This window comes from Maniola hyperantus, chromosome 25, assembly GCF_902806685.2.
Source record: "Maniola hyperantus chromosome 25, iAphHyp1.2, whole genome shotgun sequence".
In the NCBI taxonomy this organism is placed as follows: domain Eukaryota; kingdom Metazoa; phylum Arthropoda; class Insecta; order Lepidoptera; family Nymphalidae; genus Maniola; species Maniola hyperantus.
In genome coordinates, this window is record NC_048560.1 from 4,740,212 (window position 1) to 4,752,749 (window position 12,538).

At 38.1% G+C, this 12,538-nt stretch overlaps 2 protein-coding genes across 3 annotated transcripts in view; one reads left to right on the plus strand and one right to left on the minus strand.

Moving 5' to 3' along the window:
- The window catches only part of deltaCOP (coatomer subunit delta), a 14,296-nt gene extending 4,488 nt beyond the window's left edge, over window positions 1-9,808 (minus strand). Inside the window, exons 1-14 of the mRNA XM_034981694.2 lie at window positions 9,679-9,808; window positions 9,492-9,531; window positions 9,282-9,402; window positions 8,812-8,914; window positions 8,320-8,439; window positions 7,979-8,038; window positions 7,221-7,332; window positions 6,795-6,882; window positions 6,238-6,390; window positions 5,598-5,674; window positions 5,102-5,190; window positions 3,544-3,685; window positions 1,469-1,580; window positions 808-930 (exon numbers count right to left, since the gene is read on the minus strand). Coding sequence (XP_034837585.1) covers window positions 808-930; window positions 1,469-1,580; window positions 3,544-3,685; window positions 5,102-5,190; window positions 5,598-5,674; window positions 6,238-6,390; window positions 6,795-6,882; window positions 7,221-7,332; window positions 7,979-8,038; window positions 8,320-8,439; window positions 8,812-8,914; window positions 9,282-9,402; window positions 9,492-9,531; window positions 9,679-9,681 — 1,343 coding nt within the window. The 5' untranslated portion in view covers window positions 9,682-9,808. The remainder of the gene's footprint in view (window positions 1-807; window positions 931-1,468; window positions 1,581-3,543; window positions 3,686-5,101; window positions 5,191-5,597; window positions 5,675-6,237; window positions 6,391-6,794; window positions 6,883-7,220; window positions 7,333-7,978; window positions 8,039-8,319; window positions 8,440-8,811; window positions 8,915-9,281; window positions 9,403-9,491; window positions 9,532-9,678) is intronic.
- Window positions 9,809-10,099: 291 nt separating this feature from the next.
- Window positions 10,100-12,538, plus strand: part of LOC117993881 (deubiquitinase DESI2) — a 29,073-nt gene continuing 26,634 nt past the window's right edge. The window contains exons 1-2 of one of the 2 annotated variants that reach the window (XM_034981754.2): window positions 10,100-10,325; window positions 11,214-11,368. In XM_034981754.2, coding sequence (XP_034837645.1) covers window positions 11,240-11,368 — 129 coding nt within the window. In that variant the 5' untranslated portion in view covers window positions 10,100-10,325; window positions 11,214-11,239. The remainder of the gene's footprint in view (window positions 10,326-11,213; window positions 11,369-12,538) is intronic. The other variant, XM_034981756.2, reaches the window with a different exon arrangement.

A 12,538-nucleotide genomic window follows, 5' to 3' on the forward strand; every position in this document is an offset into this window, starting at 1 on the left:
AGTAGTAGTAGTAGTAGTAGTAGTAGTAGTAGTAGTAGTAGTAGTAGTAGTAGTAGTAGTAGTAGTAGTAGTAGTAGTAGTAGTAGTAGTAGTAGTAGTAGTAGTAGTAGTAGTAGTAGTAGTAGTAGTAGTAGTAGTAGTAGTAGTAGTAGTAGTAGTAGTAGTAGTAGTAGTAGTAGTAGTAGTAGTAGTAGTAGTAGTAGTAGTAGTAGTAGTAGTAGTAGTAGTAGTAGTAGTAGTAGTAGTAGTAGTAGTAGTAGTAGTAGTAGTAGTAGTAGTAGTAGTAGTAGTAGTAGTAGTAGTAGTAGTAGTAGTAGTAGTAGTAGTAGTAGTAGTAGTAGTAGTAGTAGTAGTAGTAGTAGTAGTAGTAGTAGTAGTAGTAGTAGTAGTAGTAGTAGTAGTAGTAGTAGTAGTAGTAGTAGTAGTAGTAGTAGTAGTAGTAGTAGTAGTAGTAGTAGTAGTAGTAGTAGTAGTAGTAGTAGTAGTAGTAGTAGTAGTAGTAGTAGTAGTAGTAGTAGTAGTAGTAGTAGTAGTAGTAGTAGTAGTAGTAGTAGTAGTAGTAGTAGTAGTAGTAGTAGTAGTAGTAGTAGTAGTAGTAGTAGTAGTAGTAGTAGTAGTAGTAGTAGTAGTAGTAGTAGTAGTAGTAGTAGTAGTAGTAGTAGTAGTAGTAGTAGTAGTAGTAGTAGTAGTAGTAGTAGTAGTAGTAGTAGTAGTAGTAGTAGTAGTAGTAGTAGTAGTAGTAGTAGTCTAGTCATTAGTTCCTCTAGAAATTAGTCGAGTCGAGTTTTTATTATACAATATACTCACGTGAACTCCAGTGTGCCAGTTTTCTGCTGCCTGTTGATAATGGGGATACTCCAGATTATGCTACGGCCCTTCTGCAAGTAGCTGCCCTCCCATTGGTGCACCACCAGCGACGGATTGCCGGAGCTATAAACACATTATTCAAATAAATAAAAACATACAACCATTTGCTCGTAAAGTGGCTCTTATCAGACCACAGTCAAAACTGTAAAGTAGATATTTACCACAAAAATACAAAAACATTGTAATAAAATGATTGATTGATTGAATATAATAAAAAGAATACCCGGCTGAGTTTGTTGTGGGCTCTTCTCAGACCTGGGCGCGTTTGGAACCCTCGTAGCTTTAGTTTTAAGTTTGTGTAATAATTATCACCTTAGAAATCTAGAGATATTAGTATCTTAGAAATCCAACATCTGACCTTCAAAAAGAGTTATTAATTACCTATTTTATAGAATAAATCATTTGACTTTGACTTTGACTTTATACAAAACTTTGAATGTGGCTACAAAATTACATTGTTTGAACGCTTGATATATTTCGATTTAGATGTATTTCGATCGTCGCCGTTGATGTAAACGCTCAAAACCTCAAAAGTGGCAACGTTAGTTCCGATTTTCGCCACGCGCCAAAAGAGCCTTGGCGCACTGTAAGCATTACTCACGGTAGTGGTATGGTGATGTTGACGTCAGAGAGCACTAAATGCTCCTGCTCTAACTCGTACTCGATGTTGACGTCACAGCCGCCGCCCGCGCCGTCCGACGGCCAACAGTTCACTGCAAATGTATTAAGAAACACAGTCAACATCATCATCAACAACCCATCGCCGGCTCACTACAGAGCACGGGTCCCCTCTCAGAGTGAGAAGGGTTTTGGCTATAGTCTACCACGCCGGCCATGTGCGGTTTGGTAGACTTCACACGGCTTTTTTTTTTTTTTTAAAGAATATTAGCCATGTTAAATGACTAATATTCCCCTTTCCTCTCCAACTAAGCGTCAAGCTTGTGCTAGGAGTAGGTACGACAATAGTGCAACGGGCGGGGTTTGAACCGTCGACCTTTCGGTTTTACAGTCCACTCCTTTACCCGTTGAGCTATTGAGGCAGATTTCCTCATGATGTTTTCCTTCACCGTTAAAGAAAGTGATATTTAATTACTTAAAACGCACATAACTCCGAAAAGTTAGAGGTGCGTACCTAGGAATCGAACCCTCGACCTCCGATTAGAAACAGTACCAGGCAGGAAATATTGGAGATCAACTTTTAGAAGAAACCGGCATGAATAGAATAGAATAGAATGTTTTTTTTATTCATGTAAACTTTTTAAAAGTGCTTATGAATAGTCAGGTAGTTTTAATTTACCACGCGGAGAGTTCTCCATAATGTTCTCAAAAGTGTGTGAAGTCTGCCAATTAGCACTTGGCCAGCGTGGTAGACTGTGGCCAAAACCCGCTAGTACAGGAGACCCGTGCTCTATAGTGAGCCGGCGATAGGTTGATCACGATGAGTGGTACAGTTTTCACAATTCACGAAGGCGAGTGAACTTTACTTGTGGTTACGTCGTATACACGGGCATTGCATAAGTGTGCGTGCATGTCGGACCAATCAGTCGCGAGCAAGCGTTCGCAAACGCATACATTTAGTGTACCTAACAGCCCGTTCACACTAGTCGTAAGTCGCATATGACTAAAATTCGAATGCTCTGGTCACCATACACTTTATATGGAGCTGTTCACATTGGATGAGACGCGATTTTTAGTCTAATACGACTCAAAAAACCATCCGACGGGCCAGCGCCCGTTGTAAGACTAAAAATCGCGTCGAATCGTGCTCGCATAGGTGCCTGCTTGTTGCTGTTCACACTAGTCGTGCATCTTATCGACTCGAGCGCGTTGTTACCTCTCTCCCCGCCCCGCTTCCTAGATCGCTACACATTGCTTGCTCACTCCATTCGTGTTTTACTCGTCGTCGTCGCTACGTACCGAATGGCGCGAAACTACGACCTATACGACTCGCGATGCAGTGTGAACAGGTACATCATACTTTCGACTTTTAGTAATATGCGACTTACGACTAGTGTGAACGGGCTGTTACTTATACCGATACGACTTAAACACAAGTGTTATCGCACTTTTATTTGCCGCCTTTGAAACGGACGTCACGTGATCTGTTTCGTCGACATCTTGAGTCGTTCGTATAAATACGGGTGGTTGCTGGTTTTTAAACTAGTCTCGTTCGGACGCAAGACTCGGCCGACTATTAAATGCTTTTTGTGTTCACGTCGCAATATTTTGATTGAGTGGTCGCAATAGCAATTGGGCCCTAATCAAGTTAATATTGCAGTTAAGTTATTATAAAAGGTAAAACTCTCAATAAGCCTGTGCGCGTCGTGATTAATATTTAAAATTCACTTCTGGTATGTTTATATCAGAAGTGGGACGGTGCCTGATCGCCTACCCGCTTTTGGTTCATCCGTAGGGCGATTGTCTAAAACCTGCATCAATCATTATTACAATCTCAATTGTTCTGATTGGCTGAATTTGTGCGATTCTTGTTGCAACAATGCATTGTAGCCAATAGTGAGCGAGCATTAACCAATCAGAGATGATTGCGATCGTGACATTGTAGCTGTCAAACAACCGCGGTAGGGCCACTGACCGACATTAGAATCAATTAATCAAAATGAAAGTGCGAGCCACTCGCCTTCGTGAATTGCAAGAACTGTACTTAGTGTCACTTACCCGACAGTGGCGCAGCATCGGCATGAGTAAGACGCCATTTCAAAACGCCAACGTCACTATGAAGGGGGAACGGACGCTGCGCTTGCTTCAAACGAATGACACCCTCCGATCTGAACGCTTCCTTATCCACGTTTGGATGAGTCTGCAAAACAATTGAGCCCCTTTGAAATTTTAATGGTTGTTTTCCCGAAGAGAAATGATTTTGTCGTGGTATTACAATCGATTTATAAATATAAAAAAGTATTAGTCAAAAATTTCATTTTACAATCGAGAAAAACAAAAATCGAATGAGACCTCGAACCAATAGTGATACCGCGTGCTTGCACGCTAGTTTATGCCGTATCACTACGCGCGCGAGCTTATTTTGCTCTAAACTTTGCTTATTTTGCGGGTTCGATTCCTGGCAGGGGTTTGGAATTTTATAATTTCTAAATTTCTGGTCTGGTCTGGTGGGAGGCTTCGGCCGTGGCTAGTAACCACCCTACCGGCAAAGCCGTGCCGCCAAGCGATTTAGCGTTCCGGTACGATGCCGTGTAGAAACCAAAGGGGCATGGGTTTAGTAAAAAACTGCCATACCCCTTCCAGGTTAGCCCGCTATCATCTTAGACTGCATCATCACTTACCACCAGGTGAGATTGCAGTCAAGGGCTATCTTGTATCTGAATAAAAAAAAAAAAAACTTTGTCACTTCATTGGCAGCGCGGTTCGAGTGGATATACCTACCTATTATTCACGTTACATCTAGGGAGTTACTATTGTTCCTCACACTTTCGAGTTGTCGATTTTTTTTAATAATATCAAAACAAAAACATTTTTGTAATTTAAGTTTAACTCAAAATTTCGATAGTACCACTGAGAGCAAATCGTTCTGGCACGGAAAGACAACCACTAAAATTTCACCGTGTATAAAAATCTTTACTTGAAAGTGTCCAGTTTAAGAAATTAGTCAAAAGTTTTTGACGTGAGCTATTCACAAATTAGTCATTATTTTGACTAATTCCACTGTGAAGATGATACTGCTAGGGGCGAAATTTGAATGCCATAAGTCTACTTTGTCGCATTAGTTTACAAATTGTGAAAAACCAAATTAAATTTGAATTTCGCGGGCAGACCCGTGTCTTGGGCCTTAATGCTTATTTTCCTTTAGGACCTGCTTGTAAATAGGTTCCTATTTAATAACTGTTTACCCTGGCTATGTACCTATGTACGCCACTGCTGAAGAGATAGACAACTTTACAGGTAGCATGTAAAAATTACGCGAAAAGCCTTTTCATATGTAACACTATCACTACCCATATTATAAATGCAAAAGTGTGTTTGTTGGTTTATTGGTTTGTCCTTCAATCACGTCGCTACGGATTGACGTGATTTTTTGCATGGGTATAGTTGAAGACCTGGTGAGTGACATAGGCCACTTTTTATCCCGGAAAATGAAAGAATTCCCACGGGATTTTTATAAATCTAATTCCACGCCAACAAAGTCGCGGGATCAGCTAGTAGATAAATAATTTTAAATACCGGCAGGATTCGAAGTTAATTCGAGGAATTAATTAATTACCTGCAACTGCAATGGCCTGGTGTCCTTGTTGTCGACATGAACGTGAATTTTCCCGAACTGCTCGTTGCTTATACGTAACGTCAGCAAACCTACAAAATATACTTATTAGTTCACAAAAATTTCGTAAGTATGCACTCATCCGATCCGAGTCCGAGAAAATACGTTCCTTTTTAGGGTTCCGTACCTCAAAAGGAAAAACGGAACCCTTATAGGATCACTTTGTTGTCTGTCTGTCTGTCTGTCAAGAAACGTACAGGGTACTTCCCGTTGACCTAGAATCATGAAATTTGGTAGGTAGATGGGTCTTATAGCTGGCTTTTTTCAAAGGACGTGAATTTTACGTCTTTTGGAAGACCCTCTATTTAATAATCACTGAGAAATAAATTTATTTTTGACAGCCAAATACCGTATTCTTAGCTAGCAAAGAACAAGACAAACAATGTTGATTTTGACATTGACGGAACCTCTTGTGGCGCCCTCTGAGATCAGTTTTTACCTGAAAGTTCGAAGTTCTGTACGTCGCCATCGCGGCCGGCGGTCAAGTTGAGCCTCTCTTCGAAACGCAGATGCACACTGAAACAAGCGACAATTTGTAAAAAGTTTTATTTAATACTAAGGCCTGAAGACCTCCTGCGCTGTGCCTGTAAGTGGTCGGTTGTTAAAAAAAAAACCGGCCAAGTGCGAGTCAGGCTCGCGCAACGAGGGTTCCGTACTACATTCGTATTTTTTCGACATTTTGCACGATAATTCAAAACTATGATGCATAAAAATAAATAAAAATCTGTTTTAGAATGCACAGGTGAAGCCCTTCCATATGATACCCCACTTGATTTAGTTATCTTACTTCGAAAATTGAAAATACTAATTATTAGTTTGTGACCACAATTTCACATTTCATGACGTAGGTCCCGAACAAAATGTACCGCCGACAGTACTCGCACTACCGGAGTTTTCTGCAATCTGGACTATATTAAGAAGTTTCAAGATACAACCATCGGCCCAGCTGGCACTACCGAGCACAACCAACCGCTCGGTGGGAGATCTCCCTTTTGGTACGGTCGAGCCTGCACACCGCTCCTGTACGTGAATTGCAAGAACTGTATTAAGAACTAAGAACTAGTGCACAAAAAACTTACTCTTTCTGGTTTGCAACGGGCGCCTTATCAATCTTAGCGGGTGTGGCCACAGCCGAAGCGGTTGTATCGCCCTCGCTCCTCAGGCGGGACACGAAGGAATCCGCATCGGTGCCTCGAGAACCGAGTTTCATGGCCGAACGAGTTGATGGACGACTGAAAATATAACATTATAATTCGTTACAAATGATTCCTCACGCGGCATTTTAACTACGAAAAAAGTACGATTTTAGTCCTTATTTTAAAGGCGAACCATACTTTTGACATGACGGTTAACCCATAGAGTTAAAAGGGCGCGTGAGAAGTCATTTTACGCATTATAATCAATACTTATGTTAGCTTATTGAAGTTAGTTTGAATTAGACAATATTTGACTCGTCCGATGTCACGCGATCTGTGGCGGGGGAGCCCATCTTGAATCGATTTGTATAAATACCGGTGTTTGAAGGTTTTTAAGCCTGTCTCGTTCCGACTCGAGACTCGACGACTATTAAATACTTTTTTATATATTTATTAAAAAAGTTAAATAGATTTAATAAAATTAAGTTAAGTTGACTCACGTGTCTCGCACAGGCGTGGTAGGTATCTTTTCCGTGATAGGTTCAGTTGCCGAGGAGGCCGACATCGATGAATTACTAAAGCCACTACCTGAAAATCAAATAATACTTAGTTGTTTTTTAATAGCTAGACACACTATACAGGATGTAACCAGAATGCTAGCAAAAACTTAGCGTTAATGTTATACTACCTAAACACAATCCAATACCAACAACCATTTGCCTAATTTTGTAGTTTTAGTGATTTAGTATTTTTCAAACCCGCAATGTATAGCGTGCAAAACTCGGGTCAATGCCCAGCCTACGACGCGGTATTGATTCCATGTGACCTATTTACGGAACGTTCGTTGACCTCTAACGTTAGTGAGATGTTTTATTTCACTCTTACTCACTTTCAGTTCACTTCTGTAAGAAGGCCACTGCACTTACCAAACCCGCTGGAAGATCGTGGCTGTTGCCCTCTCTTGGCCGCCTCCAGTCTTTCCCTCTGCAGCTCCTTCGCACGCTCGCGCATACGATTGGCTGCCTCGCGCTCTTGCGTCTACAAGGAAACAATACATAATAAATAAAGTGTGACTGTATGTAAGTACTAAGGAGTCCATTTTGCAGTATGAATATGGATGTATAATGCATAAGGTTTGGGAAATTATTATTTATTTGTGTAAGAAAACGTATTCATCGTTATCGTTATCGTCAAAAAGTTCTGCCCTTTGCGTAATTCGCTGTATACATTTTTTCACAGCCAATCAAAGGACAGAATTTGTTGACGAATACGTTTTTCTTACACAACTGGGGGGGCAGCTTTAGAATGCAAGCCGTCTCTGTTCTAAATAATATAACAAGATCAGTTTGGCAAAGCAGTTAAAACGTAACAGACGGACATGTACATGCACACATTAGAAATGTCTCTCGCGCAAACTATTCAGTTTAGAAAAAAATGATATTAGAACCTCAATATCATTTTTGAAGACCTATCCATAGACACCCCACACATATGGGTTTGATGAAAAAAAAATTTTTGAGTTTCAGTTCTACAGACAGACAGACATGACGAATCTATAAGGATTCGGTTTTTTGCCATTTGGCTACGGAACCCTAAAAACCACAATAAAGGAGACTGGGAGCCTCATTCAGAGATGCTGGCCAGTTTGTTTCTGTTCACATAATATGATTCTCATTTACTTTACCTGTCTCACAGCTTGATATATTTTCTCTTCATGGGAATCCATCTCAACAAATGAGCGTACCTTAAAACATAATAATAAATGGATAACAAATCTAATACATTCCTACAAATTACAAGAAATAATAATTGTTATCGATTGAAAACAAAACAGCTAATAATAATTAAGGACAGATTGGTATAGGTAGACCAAATCACATGAAAAATACGGAAATAAAATTCAACATTGAACTCTGTGAATACCTATCCTATGTACATAATACTTTGTGGTGAATTATTCATATTCACGATATGTACTTGGGATATTCACAGAGAGGTAGAGTTGATGATGATAATGCATATTACCTGCGCCAAATTAACACTCTCCCTGTAACCGAGAGCAACAATCTCATCAAAGGCAAACAACAAGTTGAATGCCTGGTTCAACACTTCTGCCTCAGTGAGCTGTGTGCAGTACTCCGGCACCTGCAAACAGATATAGTACATTACTGTCCTGGCTGGAAATAAAGTTGTTTATGGCTGAGTAATTTATGGCCAAGTTAGGGATGATTCATGCTAGACCGTGCCGGGCGCGAGCTGTGTCACGTCATTCGTTTAAACAATGTTTATGAAATTTGGTACAGACATAGCTTGCAACCCGAAAACTAACATAAGCTACTTTTTATCCCAAAAATCAAAGAGTTCCTAAAAGATTTAAAAAAAAGTCTATATCCACATGGATTAACACAGGCATCATCTGGTATTTCTATAAGATACAGACAGAGAATTTAAAATATCACCACTTATTGACATAATCTCAGTACTTAGCATTTTATGCAAAATGTAATCAATTCTTACCACTCGACTGAATAAACGCAGTGTTTCTAAATCCTCCAAAATATTACTGGCTTTAGTTGTAATTAGCAACATGTATAGCTTGTCCAACGGTTGGTATACATATCTAAAAGAGAATAAACAGATATGTTAGAACTAGCAACACTGGCCAATGTTCAGTGTAATATATGGCCCATTTTTGACGAAATTTTGAGGAAAACAATCAGCTTAAATAACGGGGAAGGACTATGGAAGGCTATGTTTTGTTCTTGAAAATCAAAAGTCCCTTTGCAATTTTTAAAACCTCTTTCCACCTAAACATAGTTGCTGGCATCATCTAGTATTTCATAATTTACTTCATCTCATGTACAACTACATGGTTCTTTAGTAATACAGACTATAAGCTCTTTGATTAAGTAGGTAACAGACCACCTGTTTCTAAGCTATTAAAACTTACTAAAATACTATGAGTGTAAGGAAATAATAATGTTTACCTCACAGATTCGGTTTCCACAAACGTATGCTGTCGTCCGCCAGTCATTAGCTTAGGGAAGGCAGTTAACAAGCCTTCGATACGTGCTTTCGTCATCTCGACGAATTGTCGAGATACCAGGGCTAAAAGAACATTTAAAATCGTTATGTTTAGGCCATAAAATAAACGTTACATTACGTGTGTTTTATCAATATAATTGAGTGTTATTTACCTTTGCCTGATTTTGTACAAACTGTCGCCGCTATAAGCACCTAAAATATATTAAACATATTATTAGAATCGAATGTTATAAGCCGAATACTTTGTGAACAAAGTTAATGGTTAAGTATAGTTTTTGATGACATAACTTTGTGAAAAGGTATTAGAACATAAAAAGTTTTATTGGAATTTATATTTACCATTTTAAATTAAACACTATTTCACAAGATATGGACAAATTTATCGAAACTTTATTACATTTGACAGCACAAGCAAGATGACGTGTTGACAAAATACATGTGACATTGACAGCTTTGAAGGATAGGGTTGATTTTTTGTATACTTTTAAAACCGGTAAAATGAGAAATGTATATAAAAGTTTAGAAGAAGTGTTATAAATTTTCATTAGCAGCAAGAAGAAGTTTAAATAACTAATTATCTTTTGTACTTAGAATCAAAACATCATTTATTATCCAAAATATTTTTTACTACAACATTTTATCTGTAACTCTACCGCAACATATTAATCTATGCTCTACCTGTTATTCTAAATCTTAATTGTTCTTCGTTTGTTTTTCGTCTACTGTCTATGATTGATAGCGATAGCGAGTAGCGTTGGCAGCTGCAGTTGCAATCGAAAATATTAATAAAATGTCAGTTTTGTCAGAAAGGAAGTAAGCACATTGTGTTCAATTTGTTACATTATAAAATATATCTCTATATTCTTGCGCTTAAATAGTGTTAATCATCGACGAGTTCAATGCCGTTCCAATGATGGAGCTATTCATCTGAGCCACCCGGAGTTCTATGGAATACACCTTCAATAGGCAGACTGCTACATACTTTTGTAAGTAAAACTCTGCTTTTTTGTTAACAGCACTTTGATATGCTCGATATATTGGCGTATATGCGTTGTTATCGATAACCTGACGTGTTATAGCTAATGGTTATTTGTTTCGTTTGCATACAATAAAGTTATTTCATGCCTGACTAGTCTGTAACTCAAATACCTATTTATAAAGTCTTTTAGAGGCATAGGACCTAAAATAGATGTAGAATTTTTCTCTTTAATATCTTAAGCATTCGTTTTAGTTTATTTTTGACATAATTTAGTAGTCTTTATCTAAGTAGTTTACTACAGTCTTATGGCCATAGACCTTCCTGTACTAATGATGTAAAATAAAACTTATTTCTATAGTAGTAAATAGTAATTAAGATAAATTTACAAATTATTGCCGATAAAGCTCCTCTACTTTGTATTTGTACAAACAGAATTACTAAAAGATTAGTTTACATATAATTATTAATTTTCTCAATTAGATTTTAATCATTAGGCATATATGCTGACTAAGCTATAAAATATAATAGTCTTGATACAGGTGTGATAGGTTACAGATATAGTAAAGAAAAGACATAATATATAAAAATTGTTAATTCAAATTCAGTGTATTTAAAAATACAAATTTTTACAAAGATTGTTGATTTGATATATTATATTAAGTGGTGCTACTTATTTCAAGCCCAATAACTAAAAAACCTTTTTTTACTATGTAAGTAAGGTACATACTACAATTTATTATCTTAAGTTGTAAAATTATGTAAAAAAAAGTAAGCTATAATTTTTTTTAACAAATAACCAATAAAGTTTGGTAAATAGTTACATAATAAACAAAATCATATAAAAAGAACATTATACATTTTGTTTATTAGCTTAATCTGTTGGACGTATCCACAGTCCGCAGTTGAGAAGTATGTATAGCAATGAAGAAATGCGATGCCTGCCGTAACCGTTCCGATCGGGGGGCTCCGGACCGGCCCGGAGACGACCGGGACCCCCTCCTAAACACTCCTGCCATCTTGCAGGAGGAGCCCCACGATTTACCCAACTTAGTAAGACTTCTGACTATTTCCTGTAGACTGGCACATTTTAAGTTTTGTGCACGAAAATCACTTTTAAATCTGAATACTGAAAAGCACCTAAAATGTTAGAGGGATCTCTAGTCTAAAGTGCATACTCCAAATTTACCAATTTTCATAATTCTAGGTCAACGGAAACTACCCTATAGGTTTTCTTGACAGACACAACGGACAGATGAACAGACAGACAACAAAGTTATCCTATAAGGGTTCCTTTTTTTCCTTTTGAGGAACGAAACCCTAAAAAGTGTATGTGTCTCGCCTCCACTCTATTGTGGCTGCAGGTGTGCATTGCTTGTAATGTTAGTGCCTTTATAATAAAATAAAAAAATAGTTTGTGGCTTTTTGGTATTCAGTCATTTACTACTTTGTATGCACATTTGTTTATTTTTCATAGTTAGTATTTTTCTGTAGTTTAGTTTAGTTTCTTTGCAAGTCTTGTTCTAAATAGGTACATGTTTATTATTTATTCACTAGCAACAAATCCTTTGTTCTACAGCTATTGTATTATATGTAATCATTTTTTTTAAGTAATGTGTTTTGTATTAATAGACAGTTCGGTAAATAATTTACAAAAACTGTTATTTTAATTAAATTTTATTAAGGACAGACAGGCAACAGGTAATATCGTCCCATTGGCACCCTTTGCTAAAAAAAGTTGGAAAAAATAGTTTTCACTAAGCATCTAACTAGTTTTCGCGCAAGACCGTGGCGTGTGGAAGTCCCTACAATAGACCTATGCCCAGCAGTGGATGTGATGATGAACCGATAGGTTGATAATGATGATGATGAATTAAAATTAATTTTTTTATGTAAGCTGTGATAGCCTAGTGGTTAGGACGTCCGCCTTCTAATCCGAGGTCGGGGGTTCAATCCCGGGCATGCACCTCTAACTTTTCGGAGTTATGTGCGTTTTAAGTAATTAAGTATCACTTGCTTTAACGGTGAAGGAAAACATCGCGAGGAAACCTGCCTGCATGCCTGAGAGTTCTCCATAATGTTCTCAAACGTGTGTGAAGCCTACCAATCCGCACATGGCCAGCGTGGTAGATTATGGCCAGAACCCTTCTCACTCTGAGAGGAGACGCGTGCTCTGTAGTGAGCCAGCTATGGGTTGATCATGATGACGCAACAAACTCGTAA